The sequence below is a fragment of the Arachis duranensis genome, chromosome 2 (genome assembly GCF_000817695.3).
Source record: "Arachis duranensis cultivar V14167 chromosome 2, aradu.V14167.gnm2.J7QH, whole genome shotgun sequence".
Classification (NCBI taxonomy): Eukaryota; Viridiplantae; Streptophyta; class Magnoliopsida; order Fabales; family Fabaceae; genus Arachis; species Arachis duranensis.
Window position 1 is genome coordinate 85,145,541 of NC_029773.3, and position 19,570 is coordinate 85,165,110.

General features: G+C 35.4%; 2 protein-coding genes across 5 annotated transcripts; one reads left to right on the top strand and one right to left on the bottom strand.

The window, feature by feature from the left end:
* The first annotated feature begins 3,961 nt into the window (after window positions 1-3,961).
* LOC107475623 (uncharacterized) lies at window positions 3,962-7,056 on the top strand. Its single transcript, XM_052257929.1, has 7 exons — window positions 3,962-4,043; window positions 4,941-5,275; window positions 5,371-5,430; window positions 5,556-5,668; window positions 6,113-6,181; window positions 6,424-6,475; window positions 6,637-7,056. The coding sequence occupies exons 1-7, from the start codon at window positions 3,962-3,964 to the stop codon at window positions 6,766-6,768; spliced, it is 843 nt and encodes a 280-aa protein (XP_052113889.1). The 3' UTR covers window positions 6,769-7,056.
* Window positions 7,057-7,173: 117 nt separating this feature from the next.
* On the bottom strand, window positions 7,174-17,735 carry LOC107475465 (uncharacterized). Of its 4 annotated transcripts, none has more exons than XM_016095105.3 (19): window positions 16,576-17,735; window positions 15,311-15,853; window positions 15,108-15,227; window positions 13,069-15,024; window positions 12,882-12,998; window positions 12,455-12,637; window positions 12,289-12,351; window positions 11,595-11,666; window positions 11,249-11,506; window positions 10,408-10,527; window positions 10,217-10,276; window positions 9,936-9,976; window positions 9,756-9,833; window positions 9,588-9,672; window positions 8,928-9,104; window positions 8,536-8,783; window positions 8,241-8,303; window positions 7,534-8,126; window positions 7,174-7,430 (listed from the first exon to the last, which is right to left on the bottom strand). In XM_016095105.3, the coding sequence occupies exons 1-15, from the start codon at window positions 17,419-17,421 to the stop codon at window positions 8,973-8,975; spliced, it is 4,674 nt and encodes a 1,557-aa protein (XP_015950591.1). In that variant the 5' UTR covers window positions 17,422-17,735; the 3' UTR covers window positions 7,174-7,430; window positions 7,534-8,126; window positions 8,241-8,303; window positions 8,536-8,783; window positions 8,928-8,972. The 4 variants fall into 4 exon arrangements, with proteins under 4 accessions (XP_015950591.1, XP_015950588.1, XP_015950587.1 ...); XM_016095102.3 differs by having other exon boundaries at window positions 7,534-8,123; window positions 13,069-15,027; XM_016095101.3 differs by having other exon boundaries at window positions 13,069-15,027.
* Window positions 17,736-19,570: the final 1,835 nt, after the last annotated feature.

Genomic DNA, 19,570 nt, shown 5'->3' on the forward strand with positions numbered 1-19,570 from the left:
TATATTTTGACCATGTAGATTGTAATAATTGTGAGAAGATACTGATGTAAGACGAAAATGAAACATATCCGGATTTTTGAAAGAAATATAGCATGAATTGCGGGATGCGCAGCGTTACAAACTTCGTTTTAATATTATTGTTAATGCTTTTAAAAAATTCTGTTTAATTCTATATCATCTTCATCTCCCCGCCAGATAATTTTATATTTTAGTAAATTGTCTAAAGAAATGTCAACAAAAATGTTCAACTCAACCCTATATAAATATTTCTTCTTACACTTTCAATCATTTTGATTACAATTTGTTTATTAAGTATTCCCAATTTCCCATTATCCAATACTCAGTTCCAATAAATCAATGTACCGCTAACAATAGCAAAAAAAAAAAGAAAAGAAAAGAAAAAAGAAGTGATTGTATTTCATCCGAAGTCCGTGCTAATTGAGGCTCCGTTTGTTTTATGTTTATGTTCCTGTTATATACAAGCATAAATAAAATACGGGTCAATTTTACATTTTCAGGAAATATTATTAATTTTTATTAATATTTGGTTAATAGTAATTTATATGTATAGAAATTTTGTACATAAGAGATATATAATTTACTTATATTTATCAAAATTTATACACATAAATCAATATAGTTTATATTGATTAAATATTAGTGAAATTTTGCCTCAATTTATTTATCAAAATTTATACACATAAATCAATATATTTTACCTCAATCCCTAATAATTTCACAAAATCTCTTTCCGTCCCCTTAACGAAAGCATAATCCCATCGTGACTCTTATCCATTACTTCTATCGGACATTCTGTCTCTTCCGTCAATAAAAGAGTATAACCCCAACCTGGCCCTTAATCATTACCCATATCTACTACTATTTTTTTGCATTCTCTCTTTCTTCTCTCCACCATTTTTAACTACCATCATTACCAACATCCACCACCATTCGTTCTTTGTTTTTGCTGCACCATTCCACTGCCATCATTCTTTTTCTTTTTGACCGAACCAAAACCACGAAGCCATATCTCTCCCCCTACTTCTCTGTTCGCCATCGGCAATCCCCTGCCATCATAGCTACCCCCTCTCTCTCTCTTTTTCTCCTTATCTTTATAATCCCTCTGTCACTAACTTGCTCTTGTCTCTATTTGATTCCACACTAAATTCCAAATCTGCATCTCAAGTAGAGAACCTTACATCGAACAAATTAAAACACTGACGTATCCCATACTCAATCATCAAAAAATCGATATTTTAAGTAAATATCTATACTCAATCATCAAAATCTAGAAAATGATAACTCCTAAAATCATATCCCAAACCAAATTTAAGTATTTAAGCAGATAAAACTACTCAATTGAAAGGAGGTGATAGTGAGTTGGTGCAATAAAAAAGCAGAAGAAGAAAATAATGTTAGTGGACAATTTATTCATTAAATTATTGACTTAACGATTTGCGTAGGTAAGATCCGATCCGTTAACTCTAGACAGAGACATTAATGAAAGTGGCAGAATGTCTCAAGGAGTTAATCGTTAAGGGTCCCAATAAGATTATATGTCACGGCCCCAAAATGAGCCATGACCGACGCTTAGGAAAATAATCCCATAGCAAGCCTAACATACTCAAATATAAGTTGAATAAGAATGTTACAAATATTTTACAAATTCTAAAATAAATAGTTATACATTTTTAACAAAAATTAAAATAATTAAAAATAGTTGGATCTTGCTTGTGACATATGGAGCATATAACATCTAGGGACTCAACAAAAAATAGGTACCCAGTGTAGATCGTTACTCTTGAATAGAAAGTCTCACATAGTCAAGTATTTGTTCCTGAAAAATGTTTTTAGAAAAACGGGGTGAGTTTTACAATCGAATGACTAAACAATATATCTATAATCAACATGAGACCATATAAACCATTGTTATTAAAATCAGACCAGACCGATCGATTCAACCAAAAAATCGATAAACCGAACTCTATACTGATCTGGTCCGATTATTGGACCGCACAAGACAACGAATCGGTACGAATCGGTCAAACTCAAAGTGAATCAGTGGAAACCGATTAAATTCAGTAAAGACCGATCCGACCAAACCGCTTCAGTTTCAAAATGTTCTCAAAATGAAAGAGATGGGGTTCAAACCCCCTCTTCAAGGAGAGAAATGGTAGTCACAACCACTAAGCTGACTTGTTTGTTATTAATATATTTGCAAATTAAATACATATAAATATCTTTCAGCAAATAATTTACTTCTATTTAATTTATTTTAATTTTAATTATAAACTCACTCATTCTTAAATTAATTATATTTTTATTTAACAATAATTATAAATTCACTTATTTTTTTCTTTCATAATTATATAATATCTATTAATATTATTTTTCAATAAATACTTGTAGTATATATACTAGTATAATAGATATAAACTAATTAATAAATTATTAAAATTTGAAAATAATAGTTATTTTAATATAAAACTAAAATAAAAATATTTATGATAGAGTAAAATTAACAAAATACTTATTGTTTCTGTTCCATATTGTTTTATAATAGCTTGATATTTTTGAAATATTAGTGAAAATATGTATTTTAAATTTTAATGTTAAATTTTTTACTATGTTTTATTTTTTATTTATATAGGACCGGGTCAATCGGTTCAACCAATGACCCAGTGACCCAATAAGCCGACCGGTTCGATTCTAACAACTATGATATAAACATTATTACCAAATTAATTTTAATTAGAAAATAGTAGTTAATAATCATAAGTGAAGCAATAAAAAAGTTCTCATATAAAAATCAAATCAAAATTTCACACTTGGGGCGGCTCTACCTCTATGGGTAGCCCTTTTCTCTAGTGTGTCCGTACGGAATAACAGATCCAACGTGTGGCCTACACGTTAGTCTAGCAACGCCCCTGCTAGCTGAGGTCTGAGCCAGATGCATCTAGATTAACGTCATAACCACTGTTAACTATAGTTTTCTAATACAAGTCTCCCAAACCAATTCAAAACATATAATTTTAAATATAACCAATCTTTGATCTTTCAAATATATACAGTATCAAATCAAATTAAATAATACTTTCTCATCAAAAATCATTTTTAATCATATGAAATGTCAAATATACTTTACAAATTCAGAATATATAAGTGAGTATCAATAATACTTCAATGTTTCAGAAACACATATTCAAATAAAATCAAATATTCTAAAATAATACAAAACTTTATCAAACATGTATACAGTCTCATGTACAAATTGAAAATCTGAATTTTACAAAAATAAATATTTAGTTCTATAAATCCATTATTAAAATCAAATTCAAATCTTTTGTTAGTAACTAGTAAGTATAGACTATTATAGTCATAAAATCAAGCAGCATATAATTATAGATGTAAAGCTAAAGAATTATAAACGTAAAGCTTACTCATAGTGTAGTCCTAAGAAACCGAATAGACCAAATCCAAAGTGCCGAATTAAAGGATACTAAAGAGCACAGAATTTGGACTGGAGTAGTAGTAACAATTTCAATTCTCATTGTAGTAACGTCAACAACAGCCCTAATAGCAACAACATGAGACAACCATGGTAACAATGACAGTGAATCCAACAGTCTAAGGTGGTTTAAAATTGAGCAAAGGCAGAAAGGAATATCAAACAAGATAGGACAAAGTCAATAATAAGGCTTTACGGCAAGAGAAGGTAGAACAAGATTAGTCTTACCAAAGGAAACAAGGGGATAGAGCATCAGCAGTTCCGGTGACCCTCTCCAGCATCGACGGTGAAGGACACAGCAGAATAACAGTGGCAGTGGTTCCTCTCCTCTGGCAGTGACTTAAGCAGCAGCACTACAAGCTCTGACGAACAGGGGAGAGGCACGGGTTAGCCGCGGTGGAGCAGAGTAGAGGCGGAGGTAGCTTCGGGATGCACCAGCGGTGAGCTTCAGCGATGACAATGTCTCCCTCCGACGTAGCCCCTTCGACAGCGACGACCGTTACTCCAACGACAAGTCCCAGTAGCGACGATAGTGGTGCTTCCTTCTCTCTATCCATCTCTCTCCTTGTTCGTCTCTCTCGTTGTCAATGATGACAGCAACTCTAACCCTGTCGGCCCTCTTCCTTCTTTTCTTCCTTTCTTCTCTTCCTTCTTTCTCTTATTCACTCTCTCTACTTCTCTTCTCTGATTTGAAAAATATGTGTTGGTAATTAGAAAATTAGGATTAGGATTTGGTTTGGAAAAAAGAAGAATAAGGATATTGTAAGAATTTTAGATTATACTTTCATTAGGGATAAAAAGAGATTTTCGTAAATTTGTTAGAGGTTGGGGTGAAATTTCACTCATTAAATATTGACCAAAAATACTAAAAAACACTTCCAAAAATTGATCGGTATTTACTATTTGGTATTGTTAAAAAAAAAGATACGACACAGATTTTTACATTTTTATTTATAATTAGGGCAATTTACCAAAATAAATAATTTGGCTTCTAATTTTACCATAATACACCTTTTGCAAAACGGATACTAAAATGCATATTTTTCAAAACTATGTAAACCTTGACAATGGACTCACAGTTTACAAACGTCCATAATCCATGGTAGGAGTGTCGCGGTTTGTGCGTGAATTACAAACGTCCATAAACCGCGACTCTTTTACAGTAAATTATGTGCAGTTTGACTTTGAACATAATCCACAAAACCTGTAACAATTTATATTCATTTGTAAAATCCTGAATCTCTATCGCAATTTACATAATTTATAAAAAAAATATATTTGTAAACCGTGAATTACAAAATATTTATTCTGATAAAATTAAAAGCCAAATTATTTATTTTGATAAATTGTCCTTATAATTATGTTTTAAAATGCCACTTTTATCCTAAATCTAATTCCTTTTTTCTTCTTTTTCCCCATTCTCTGTCCACAGGCCTCCATCCTCCTCCGCTCTCTCTTCCCTCCTCCCTCTTCCTCTCCCATTGTCATTTCGCTCCGCCACCACTCACTCTTGAACCAATTCACAAGCCTTTCCTACTCAATCCTCCTTCTTCTAAAAAGCCGTCGTTTCAACAACACCGTGTTTGGAGCACCAGCATCATAAAGGGTGCAATAGCAGAGTTAGAAGGAGACCTAGAGCTTCCACCAAACGCGGTTCGGAGAAAGAGGGACCCAAATTGGAGAGGTGGCTTCAGCCTCGGAATTGATTTGGGCATGGCCCGCACTGGCCTCGCCCTCACTAAAGGCTTCAACATTCGCCCTTTAACCGTAATAACTAACTCTCTCTCTCTCTCTCTCTCTGCAATTTTCATTTCTGAATCATGTTATTTTGTGTCTTATGATCGTAATAATAGTTGGTTTAGGTTTTGGAACTGCGAGGACAGAAGCTTGAGCTCAAGATAATTAACATAGCTGAACAACAGGTGTGGATTCTTTAAATTTGGTTAATGCAGATTCTTGTTTCTGTGTTCAGGGTTTTTAAAAAAAAATTTGAAGATGATGATTGTGGAAGTAACTGTACGTGTATATGTATGTATGTTTTATATAGGAGGCTGATGAGTTCATAATTGGACTTCCGAGATCTTCTGATGGGAAGGAGACGCCGCAATCCAACATTGTTCGTAGTGTGGCAGGAAGACTCGCCGTTCGAGCTGCCGATAGGTATGCCTATTTGGTCTCTCTTTTTTCCAGTTTCAAGGAAAATGAACATTAAGTGGATGCATTGGTGGTTGTACAATTTGCATTACAGGCACATTGTTTTGTGCTATTTGGATATATATACTGTCACATCATGCAAATAGAAGCATTTGATTGAGTGTGAATATAAAATCTTTCAAGATTAACATACTCTTCTAAGTTATGAATTTATGGTCAATTGGAACTTCAATGTTTAATGACCCTTGCAACTATTTTAAGTAGCTTTTCCAATATCACTTTAATTAGAAAAGGATGAGGAATTAATGATTGGATTCTTCTGCTTATATTTATATAATACAGGCATTAAATTTGAATAGGTTTTCAGGAGAGTGCCTGATGGATGCTGTGTTGATATAATTTTATCATTTGTCGTTTAATTCTGTGTTTCATATGTTGCTCTAATTTCAGGGGTTGGAGAGTATACCTACAGGATGAACATGGAACAACAACAGAGGCAGTAAATCGGATGATCACTATGTATTTACTTTGAATCTTCTTTATTGATTGTCTTGTATCCTTTTCAATCTATCCACTAAGATGGCTAATTTCCAGTAATTTGAATGGTTAGGATAAAGTCAAATGAAGTTTTCTTTTAGGAGAAATCACATCATCCTAGTTTCCATGAAGCCAATTTGACCTAGTAGAATACAACTTTGTTATTGTTGAAATTTAAGTTTCTTGGCGGATTGAATATTGATATACATCTAAAACTCTTTCAGGGGTCTAAGTAAGTCCTCTCAGCAGAGGAAGCTTGATGCCTATGCTGCCATGGTAAGTCAATATCTTGATTGTTGCCTTCCATGGCAATAATTCATTCATTCATTCATTCATATACATCATGTTAGGGATATCTTTCTTTATTGGTCTTTTTCTGTTATAAATGCAGGCAGAAAAAAACGCAGTTCTAAAACATTTTATATATTTTTCTTCAGATGGTATTGGAAAGATACCTATCCACATCAGGTCAGGGTACCGAACTTGTTTTGCCCAAGAACCTTGAATTACAAGAAAAACTTCGAAGGGGTCCTCCCAAAGATGCCGATTTTTTCTCGGATGAAGATTAATATAAGTACATGCTTTTTGGCTATTAGCCTCTATAGAGAATCCTAGAGATTTTTAAGTGGTCAAACACCCATGGGGGAATCTTATTTGAGCTGTTCTTTTCAGATTGCAAGCTAGCTTGAGGATGTTGTGGGGAAAATATTCCAACAATCAGTATCATGACGATGGATTAAATTATCCTTGTATGAGTACCAAATTTAACTACTCATTTAGCTGTCTATAGATCCTACCAACGTTTTTTCCGACAGTTTAAATGTAAGACATGTCCATTCAAGATATGAGTATTCGAAGCATTACAATTATGATAAGCATTTATACTAATAATATTGTTTCTTTAATTTTGATATTGAAAACACATTCCCATGAGGGTTTCTTTCCTTTCCTCACATACATTCATAACATTAACATAGGAAGAACTTCGAAAACTCATTCAATTATAACATCATACAGTATTTTTTGGGCAAGTTATAATTATTTCATTCAATTATAACATCATACATTACAATTCTCTCTGATTATACTTGAAAAGGATCTCACTTTAGCTGCTCAATGCCCTGGAATAAATTTAATTGTATCTAATCAACTTTATCCAACTTGTCCTACTATTTGCTTTGGCTTTTCAGAATGGTGAAGGAAACTGCCAGTTTTAAAACAGCACAAAAACCTGAAATAATGGAAAACAGAATTTGAGAACAAAGAAAACATAATATCAGAGGGCAAAACAAAACAAATTGAGATGAAAGAAACTTCCAACTAGCATACAGTACCTCGGGCATACATCTGCACAAACTAGGGTGACATTTATGTTTACAGCAAGCTCAATGTCTTGCAAACAATAAATTCAGCTTTTTGTTTACAACAACAAAGTCTATTCCCATTAGGTGTGAAATCGGCTATGAATCAAACGTCGTCATTGTATCCTATCATGTATTATATCTGTGGTAAAACCATTGACATATAGATCTCTCTTGATCACTTCATGCATGCTCTTTTTAAGTCTTCTGCTTCTGGTCACCTCTATATTTCATCTGATCCACCCAACTAATAAGAAGTGGATCTTTTCCTCACGTGTCCGAATTATCTAAGTCGAAATTTCGCTCTCTTTTCAACAATATGCACTACAATTTTTTCTCTTATATCATTGTTCCTTATGCTGTCCATACATGTACAACACTCATCCATCCAGGCATATTCCCATCTCGGTTACACTTTACTTATGTTTATTCTCATCCTTTACTATCCAACACTCCGTTCTATACAATACAGTTGGTCTAATGACAGTGCGATAAAAATTTATCCTTGAGTTTCGAAGGTGCTTTTTGTCGCATATAATCCAACACATTTCACTTTGACCAACCTGCTGGAATGTTGGAAGCAAATTTGAGTTGAGTTCACTAGAAACAAATACAATGCAAACAAAGACAGACAGACAAACATGCATTCCTGTAGTTTTAAGAGAAAGAGAAACACTAACCCTGACATCATAATTATGGTGAGACTGCTGTGTGTGATTATCGTCTTCCGCTCTTTGCACCAGCTGCAAAGAAAATATTCAAGAGCCTAAAGCTAAGTAAATGGTGCAAAAACTTCCACCTCATGGAACTAGATTGAAATTAATTGCTAACGAAATAACTATTAAATGTTTGGTTCCATGGGCAAAAATCACATGTCCGAGGAAGCATGGTACAAATGTTACATACTATACTAGTATACAACTATTAAAATTCTGTATACCAAAAGCAAGAGAACATCTTTGAGCTGGGGCTTACCGAGCACTTGGAGGTCAAGGCATGAAAAAATAAACGTTCATCAACTTCTGCAACACCAATATATAGCATTTGGAGTACCAACCTTCAGCTAGTGATCAGCTTCTAGTACCACGAATGGAGGCCAAGGCATGAGAAATTAACTTCAGAATATCACCCTTCACTTAGCAATCAGTTTCATCCCGTCCATACCGCTTAACCAGAATACCAGACCAATCCAGACATCCGCACAGCTTGCACCACTCAAGAACCTGCCAAAGAGAAAATGAATAAGATAGGGTAAAAGATACTCAAACGATCATCTCAACATCCTTCATTGTAATGAGCAAAAATTAAAGTCGACTTCATGATAAATATTAGTGTCATGGTCTCCAGTCATTGGTGACTTGAACTACCTTTCAGACAAAAATAACTTTTCCAGTCTTCATGAGATGAGAATCTTATGAGTTTGATACATCAAGATTAGGGATGATTTTTGGAAGCAGTCTGTAAGGTCGCTTTGAACATGATTCGCCATCACTGTTTAGGAATGTGAGTTCATTCTCAAGAACAGAATAAGCTTCTGAAAATGCCTGCACCAAATAGTATTTAACTTCTTAAATACAAGCATAATTCTTAAACAAAACCTAGTACAGGCAGAAGATGAATGAATGACACGATTAAAAATAATTCAAGAATCCACCTCAGTGTATCCCAATCCAATTCAGGGTTAGTGACTTAAGAGGCTTATCCCTTTCCTTTTTTGAGAAGGAAAAAAAAATATCCCTTCACTTATACTTGCAGTTCTTAAAAAGTTGGAAATGTATTTGTGATCTAATAAGATTTCAAATTCAGTCACCTAAAATATAAATACATCATAATAATCAGTGACGAGAATAAAGTACGAGTATAACAGATGGTTAACTAAGCTCTATCATTCTCCAATACTAGATAAGAGATTTTGCATGCCATCTTTAGGTGAGTTTTCTTTTTTGTCATCATGGCTTAGTAAAGGCCAACCTTTGCAACAGAAATAAGTCAGAGTAATTGGTTATAACTGCACTATTATTTATTACCTTAATACATTGATGTATCCTGAAGCAATTCCTTCCAACATTATTTGTTGGATAAAGAGGATCATCTATGTGTATTGGATCAATACTGCAGAAACAGTAATTATGACTTAATTGCAGAAAATGAAAATGATATAATACTACAGAGAGAAAGCTTAGTTGCTTTATTACCTACAACCTCTTTCTCTTTTTATGTAGAGCCCACTTCCCTGCACTGATAGCCGCATTTGTCGAGGATCAAACACATTCCTATAAGAAAATCATCAAATCAAGTTCTGACCAAATAACCTTAAAATGTCATTTATGTTGACTGTAATAGAAAAGAAGCATATAAAATTATCATTAACTTACCCAAAAAAGTAAAGAAAATCCATTAGAAGGCTTCCATAGCTCTGCAAGAAAAATAAGTTTATTTAGTAGCAGCGGAATGCCTGGAACAAGAACTAACTGAACAGTTGATTAGACAAAAATGGAGCTAATGCCGGATATTGCTTCCTTCCCATTGTTTCAGTCAACTATTTGAAGTCAACATAAAGCTTTTCGATGATACAAATTTATAAGGTTTGCATAGCTATCAACAGCTAGATTCTATGATAAGAAAAATTTTGAATAACAGAAAGACCCAAGTTTACTTGGTTGATTGACCGGCCGAGATGGTGCTCATGCTGAAGAAAGCGTATAATTAGTAAAACCTGTATATAAAATCAAAAGAAATGCAAGATTAGCAGACACGTACTCCAGTTTTCTACAAAAAGGACAAAAAGGATTTGGCAAGTTCACTGAGAAATTATTATTAGATGTAAAAGAAAGCAGTCGTACATACCAAACAATACGAGCTTAAGCCACCAGAGTAGGACTGATCAAGGCTCCGGTCTGCCAAAAATTGTTTCAGTACCAAAGCAAGTGGAATAGCAGCAGGAAATTGGTCTGTCAATGCCTTAACCTACAAGTAGCAATATCACAATGTTGATTTGCCTAAAAAGAGTGAAAGGCACATAATACATATCACTACAAGTATTAATTTTACTATAATGAATACATTCAAGAACAGAGAATAAGAGAACCGCTTAAATGATAGGGCATCCAATTATAATATGTAACATGGAAACTATATGCTCACAATGTGCCAGAACACCCATCTAAATACTACTGCAAAATCCAAAATATATCTTCAATACATAAGAAAACTTTTATCCACAACCAAACAAACAAAAAGGTAGAAGATTGAGATTATATCCTTTTTCACTCCGAACATTTTGAAATCAGTGTCACTTTGTCCTAAAATATTGACATCAATTTAGTCCAAACATTTTTAAGTTTAACACAGTTTGGTTTCAGAAAGAATTGACATCTATTCATGACACTGAGTTTTGAAATTTCATCTAGTTCATAAGATGAAATTATCTGACCTCAATAGGCAAGAATAACATAAAAATTATAACAGTACACTGAGATCAAATTTATTAAGGACCAAACCAATGTTAATTTCAAAATGTTAGTATTTATAAAAGAGATTTAGAAAATATCCAACGCTAAGCATTGGAACTGAAGATTCAATACTTGTATCCTTTTAGTGCAAATAAGGATATATTTACATCAAAAGAGTAACTATAACAATGAATAAAACAAATCAGAGTAATTTTCTATAGCCACGGAAAAATTACCATTTCTGTTGTTTGGAGTCCCGTATGTGATGGTGACTTAAAGCTGATGTCAAGTCGAACTGATTTGGACTCTTTGGAGGAATCAAAATTTATTCCAGAGCTATTTGCAAAAGATGAATCTTCTAATTGGATAGCATCAGAATGACTGTCATTACCATGTTCATTATGAGTACAGTGTGGTTCTTCCTTTAATGATTGTACCATAGAAGAAGATATAACCTCCTGAGGTACTTCCACAACAAGCATAATAATAGGTATCTGACACCAAAAGGAGACAGAATGTAATCAAAATAAAATTAAGGATAAAAATACTTCATAGTTTATAGCTTAGGAGAAGAAAACTTACAGCTGTGTTTTCCACTGTCTTCAGTGAATCACTCTTAACCCAATCCTGGTTGGCAAGATACCTAGCTGCATGCTGGTTTACAAACAAATAGAATGTCAATTTTTTTATATGCTGAAAAAAATTGTATTTTCTCATTATTATTAATTTATTATTACATAAAATTTACTCCAAACAAGAAAGCAAAAATTCTACTTGAATTTCATCTTAAAAAAAAAAGGAACAAACAAGAACAATTTGTTCTTAAATATCTGTCAAATTAAACCTATTCTTTCAAACAGGCAGAATTGGATCACCTAACAAGTTGCAGAACACATGCATTATATATTGTGACCGAGGAATAAAGGGAAACACATTCTGCAGTCTCCTTTTACGGATAGCTGTAACTTTAGACAAATCTGTGTATATAATGATCAACATGTGTATAATCAAATATAACACCATAATTTATTGTACTCTCAAACACCTCACAACACATTATTTCCACTTCTTTCACATAACATAGTACACTTATTAGGATCTAACAATTAATCAACAAGCTGGTGAGTGCAGATTATTTTAAATCTGTGTACTGCATTATATATATTTCACCATACCTTCCATAAATTCTATACATATCCTACTTAACATATATATTGTACACACCTGGCAGACATAAAATATGGGCAACACAGGGCCCCATTCATTGTCAACATACCTGAAGACATGTTTCTTTGATACCATTACGACCTTCAAGTATTCCAGCTTCTTTAATAGGTTCCTGAAAATTTTATTCAAAAGATTAAAATGAAACAAAAGGGAAGTTAACCCTTCAAAGTAAAAACAATAGCTAAACACATGAGAGAACAAAGAAAACAATTTACCAGGTTCCTCACTGGAGGGAGGACAACCACAAGGTCAACATCACTTGTGGGAAGAGACATGCCAGTTGCATTTGAACCAAATACATTTGTCCTGGATCTTGGCCACAGAACCTGCAGAGATCTAGTAACTCTCTTGACAGCCCAATTAATGTAAGGCCTCCTACTCAAATTTTCTGCAGCAACCTTGGATTCCATAATAATAATATTATATAACTATTAGAATCCTTTGTCTCTTCTGCTGGCACTAACATGAAATATGAGGTTTCTTGACGTTGGAATTTTATTTGGAAAATTTTCAAATATAGCCCTACCATGCAGATATACAATGATGGAGACAAAACAATTAACAGATCATGAAGCTGTAGGAAGCACTGTGCAAGTATGCTCAATTAACACAGCTCAAAAGATAAAGCTATGAGTCCTATACCTGTTTACAGAAAGAATCAATCTCATCATGGAGAAGGCCATGCATCAAAGACAAAGATGAACTCCGTGCAGAACAGCTTTGTAACTCGGGAGGTTGCAAAGGAATGGTCACATCGGGCTGTATAATGAAAGAAACCCAATGAATACCAACACACACAAAGTAGGACTTAGGTGAGAATCTTTCTTACATGCTCCTGGTCACGTGGTATCTGTGACATAGCAATCAGGCGGTCCTGCAGAAGGGCTGCAGGTAAAGGCTGAATCATAGATCTCACTGCAAGATTATTGCTTCTCCAAGACGGCCAAACAACTTCGGCACCATCCATTCTTAGGCAAGCTTCATCCAAATTACTTCCATCATGATACCAACCTCTCATTCCCCAATGCCTTGGGCTGGAACTACCAGATCTAACACTAGGGAAACCCCTTTGTTTCCTGGAGTCACTCACAGGGGATGGTGGAGGTGGACGTGGAGCCCGTGGAACACAAAGCACTACAGGTGATGGTGGCCGCTTTATACGAGGCTGCTCCCGCCTTGTCGGGGGAACACAAGGGCTTTTATGATCAACACTGCGCTTAAAGTCAGATCTTGACCTTTCCCTTGATAAATTAGGAATAATTATTGGGCGTAGAATGGGATATGGATGTGAATCACCCGCCTTCCCTTCCACTTCCCCAGCTAAATTATTACCCAAAGAACCAGAAGTATCTTCATCCCCTGCAGCATCTGTAACAGAGGAAGAATGCAATATCTTTCCAGGTACTTCATTACTTGACATCACATAACTGACAGTTTGAGGACCAGTCCCTACAGGATCAAAAGGCGAACAAAAGGCAGCAGCAGTGGGTGAAGTCAGACCATTTGTACTATATGAAGATGAGAAAGCAACCATGTCATCCACTGCCCTATTCATATCAGCTTCACGCAGAGCCCATAAACTGTCATCAGAGCTAAGAGAGGGTGGCCGGGAGAAACCATTTCCTGGATAATCAGAAGAGTTCCAATACATTATGCCACCACCGAAATATTGGTTATAATCTATTCCAGAAACAGCATGAACCTCGTACTCTTCTTCTGATACCCAATTATTGTCAAATTCATCTGCTAGCTCTTGCGCATTTGCTATATCAGGTAAATCAAATATATCCCCAGAATATTTTCTTTCATCGTCTGGAGCTGTTGCATCAACCTGGACGCTGTGAACAGCCAATCCTTTTGAAAAGGTACACTGCCGCCGGGTCATAAAACCAGAATCATAATTACCGTTTGGCGGTGCAGCCATGCCACCACGAAAAACAGGAGGCCAGTCTAAACTCATAGGAATAGGATGAGACAGTATTGGGTTACGTCCACCTTCAATAGGAGTGTTTCTTGCCTGCTGTAATGTGGGGACAAATGAGTGGCAAAAGTGATTATGCCAATTCCGCCCAACATCCAAATGCAATCTATCAGTAGCAGGAGGGAGATGAGAATTAAAAGATGGAAAATATACAGAAGGTACACCAGGCCACTCATATGGACTACATTTCGAGAAAGCTGAATTTCTACATTCAAATAGGCATCTATCTCGCTCCTTCAATAGCCCAAATTCCTTTACATGAACCTCTCTGGTTAGTTTGTCAGGAACAGATGGCTTTACATCAGCTTCTGGAACACATACGGAGTTAAGAGAACCTGTATCTTCTTTACTGGAGAAACTACCATGCTTCAATTCATGTGCCGGAGGATTTTGTCCATTACAATCTACATCACAAGCTGAACAATCTATTTCCTGAGACATAGTTTTCCCTTGATTTGATGCTAAACAACGCTGAGGACCTAAACCATTGCAACTTTTAGAAAGATCCTCAACATTTTCTTGCTCAATCGCCTCGGCAAAACTGTTCTTTGTACTTGAGGAGTGGATGTCACTACCATTCAAATAATCATTTTTGGCATTTTCAATGGAAGATTTATCAAAAACCATATCACATATTCCCACCTCACCTTCAGAAATAACAGTCGTAGAGGCAGCATCTATAATGGACTTTTGAAAATTGCTAGCTTCACGGCCAGTGGTTGTGTTTTTACATTTATTTTTCTCTTTCCTACTTTTTCTTGAATTAGTTCGAAGTTTGTTAGCGTCCAACCGCCGAGTATGATCCTGCTGGCAGGAAGTTTGTGATAAACCATTTAAATCTTCAGCGAGAAATACTATCCAAATTAAATGGGGCAAAAGATAGAAACCTTTTTTGCAGTTGACGATATGCTCCCAGTAGAAATCTCCTTTCCAAGATGATCATTAGGAGGTTCCTTGGATCCCACTAAATCAGCCTTCTTTTCATTATCCACTAAACAATCAATGTCCTGAAATATTAGAGGGATGAAATCAGGATTTTAAACAGACATGCCATGCAATAAAATAGCAGACAACTCTTAAACAATAGTACCTTTTGTGGCTTTTCACGTGAAATACCATTCACACATGTGTAAGGGACATGATTTTGCTTCTTAGTGTTGCGGGATCGTCCCTTCTTTTTACGATTAGACGCACTAGGCTTTTCCTTAGACCTTCCTGATGAAGATTTATCAAGCTCCTCTGATAGAAGTTCAAATTTTGTGCAGTCCAGTGATATAACCATTAGGAGTCCTCGTATTTTTCGCAATATACAATCAGAAACAGTACACACAGAATCCAATGAACTAAAGAATAGCTCTCCTATATCGTAGTCAATATTAAGAACTGATGTTATCACCATATTAACATCTAGAAGCACGAGCAAAGAATTAAGGGCTCTGGCTAAAGCGGAAGGTTTGTTACAAAAAGCTAATGGTGTAACAACTGTTCCAAATTCTACATCATTGGGAAATGCTGTGGTGGTCCTTTGAGCAGATGCAGTACGGTTATATTGAAGAAATTTATCAACTCCCACACTGTATAGCCAAATCTCATCCTGAGAGGCATTATGTGCCACTTCCAAAATTTCACGAGTCTGAAAACTTATGATTCAAAAGTTAGCCCCATGCTTTGAGAAGGTCTCACAAACATACTAACCCAAATTACATGTATGAATATTCCAACTGACGACATCCCCTGATGTGAATCCGTAGAAAAGGAAAGAAATAGAACCATTCATCCAAGATTAAACAATGGGAAATATGACTTAAATATAACAAAGTATAGATGGATTCATTATTAAATATGACTTAACTATAATGGTATAGAAGGCAAAATGAAAAAATTTTCCTGACAAACTATATCAGGTTAAAATTTTCCAAACTATCCTAATTCCCAGCAGCTCAACTTTGAAAAAATTGTCTTCCTAAGTATTAATTATCATAGCAATTCCACTGAACATCTTCCTAATTATCCCCAACAATACCGATTTCGGTTTAATATTCCTAATTTCCCTAAATTTTCCCAATAATTAGCTCGACTTTCAAAATATCATCTTCCTAAGTAGTAATTATCACAGCATTTGCACTCAAATCTTCCTAATTATCCAGCAACACCACTTTCAGCTTAATATGTTCCTAATTTTCCTAGTAACTCCATCTTTTAACTTTAACATCTTCCATTTAACGTTTTATTTTTTTTTCTTAGCTCAAATATGGAAAATTATTAACCATTTATGATTTATCATCAATTATTCAATTCACACTAACATTAAACCAAAATTAACAACTTTTTTGAAAGTTCCCAAATGGAAGGTACCAAAGGTTTTGCAGCTCTGCTCAAAATTGTTGTTAAGGCCCTCTTCCTTGTCACAGCATCCAGATTACTCCACCAATCCACACATCCCTTCTTCCTCCAAAACACATTCGCTGAGACTCCGGCCAAATTCATCTTCTCCTTCAACTTAACACCTCTCTTCCTCCCTCCTCCCCCTCCACCTCCTCCCCCACTATTCAACCACGCCAGCCGCATCGCAACCTCAATCCTATTCGCCAAAAACGCCTCAATCCGATAATACCCCATTGCCTTTAGCCAATTCAGCTCAACCCAATTATTCCCAATCTCATTCTCCTCCCCTCTCAAGAACCCGCCATTCGAAATTCGGTCCATAACGTCCACAAACCGGTCAATGTCATCCACCAAATTCTCAGCAACGGTAAAGGCGTCGAGGCAAGCCGCCGAACAGGAGCACGCTCCAGCGCCTTCATTTCCCTCAGCCGACTCGAACAGCCGGGCGGAGTCAAAAAGAACCCGCCCGGCCACGGCCGAGTCGGCGGAGTCGGCAGCGCGTGCAAGGAGGCCACGGGAGCGCTTGAAGCAGAGAGTGGGGAGGAATGGAGGGTGAGTGGAGGGAAGGTCAGGAAGAACAATGAAGGAGCCATGGCCGTTGGATCGGAGCTTGGATATCATGCGGAGGAGAGTTTGGACGAAGGTTGGATCGACGATGGTGAGTGCGGATTGACGGTGTTGGAGGGAGAGGGATGAAAACCATTTGAGAATTTGGGATCTAGGGTTAGGGTTAGGGTTTGAGGATTGGGATTGGGAATGGGAGTGGTAGAGGGAGATGTGAGAGGTAAGCGAGTCGATGAGTTGGTGATGAGCCATTGGAGCGAGTTGCAAGAAGAAAAGTTTTGAATAGTTTGGTTTTATTGTTAGGGGTTACATTTTTACATGACATGAATCTTCATGACAGTGGAATCAGAGACAGAGAAAGAGAGAAAGAGGAAAATGAAATGACGAAAAGGGATGCGAGGAATGTACGCTGACGCAGGTGTATGAGGGACCTCTATTTTGGTTGGTTAGTTGTGTGGTGTTTCGTGGCTGCCACGGCCCACGGTGGTTTTGCTTTTCGTTGTCACGGTGCTCTGTGTGTTTTCCTGTGGGCTGCGAAGGAGACAATATTTTACAAATTTTATGCCTTGTTTAATAAGACTTTGAGGTTGAAGAAGACTAGGCTAATATTTTTAAGAGTAAAGTTCAGTCCTAAAAAATATATTAATTTGGTCTTCAAAAATAATAAATAGTAGATATATAATATTTTTTTATTAATTTATCAACTAAAATTTAATAGTGATATTTATATATATTGTTAATTATTTAGATATGTCTATCTATAAAAGATAGTCATATAAATAATAATTTTTAAAGCGAAACTTTACTTATTTTGATAGGATTTGTGATAAATAGAGAACAGTTGATAAATAATATATGAAAACTTAAAAAATAATAAATATTTCAATGTCTAAAACTATATCATTTTTCTGTTAATATGATAATAATAAGACATGCACCACCGAAATAATGAAATATATGAATAATCCAGTTTCGTTTCGCACTATTTATTAACAGAAGGATGTACATGTCCACCATTTACTATCTTAAAAGATCTAATTGATACTTTTTTTTAAGAACAAATTAATCCAAGATATCTTCGATGATCTAATTATCACTTTACTATATTTTTAATCATAAAAAGATTGGGTTTAGCATATGCTTTTAAATTATTAAAAGTTTTAAAATGTTTATTATTAGTAACTTTAAAATATATTTTTAAAACACATGCTAATTGAATTCTAAAAAGTTTAATTGCATAACTTTTAATCATAATAGATATATAAACTAATAATGAAAGATTTTTTCCAAATTAGTTTATATTTTTGTATAGATGTTATTATTAATATTTAACTTTTTAAGATAAAAAATAGTAATCTATTATTTGAATAAATTACCAATTTGATCTTTGAAATAAATAAACGTATTTGTTATTAAAAAAATACCATGTTTACCGAAATGTTCAAAATATTGTAAAAAAATAAAATTACTTTTGCATATTTTGTAATAATATTCATTACTCATTACTTAACTATATAATCGGTTGGGAGTAAGATTGGTGAGGTTCTTAAGAGTAAAAAAAATTGAAACAAACATTTTTTTTAAGAGAAATGAGTGTTGGGGAGAGCAAGAGAGAGAGAGCTTAACGGTAAAACACGGTGAGGGAAATGATTTGACTAGTAGAAGTAACAAAGGGGAGAGTGCGGGGGGTTTTGTATCTGGTGTAAAGGTGGATGGAGATAGGGTTGTGCACAAAACTTTTTGACTTGGGAACTAAGGTCTCTTTCTGTGACAAAGTGGTGGGGGCGTCGGATCCGAAACCTTTCAAGATAGATGAAATGATGGACGGCCTCGCCTTGCTCTGGTAGTAGAAAAACAAGGTGATCCCCTGCCGCCAAAAGCATATTCACTGAGGAGGGTAGAAAGGCAATCGCTGCTCCTTATCTAGATTCAATCGTGATCAAGGTCCTCGGGAAGCATGTCAGTTATACGACTACGGTGCACCGCTTGAAGTTCATTTAGAAACTGAAAGGAGGGTACGAGATCCTTAACATGGATTTCCGTTATTTTTTAGTGAATTGTGACTTGAAAGAAGATCGAAAAAAAATTCTAATGGGTGGACCTTGGATGATTGATGGCTTCTATTTGGCGGTTTAACCATGGACGCAATCTTTCAAACCAAGAGAGTCCTCGTTTGGATCCACTTCCATTGGGATTCGCATCACGGGGCTGAATATTATCTATTACAATGAGAGAGCCATGCATAGGATTGTAGCCGTTATTGGTAAGCCAATCAAAGTGGATGTTGCTACGAAGGAAGCAGAGAGAAGCAAGTTTGCCCGAGCGTGTGTGGAGATCGATCTTGAAATGCCAGTGATCACTGAAATTTTTGTGGATGAGGATCTTTACCAGGTTGAATATG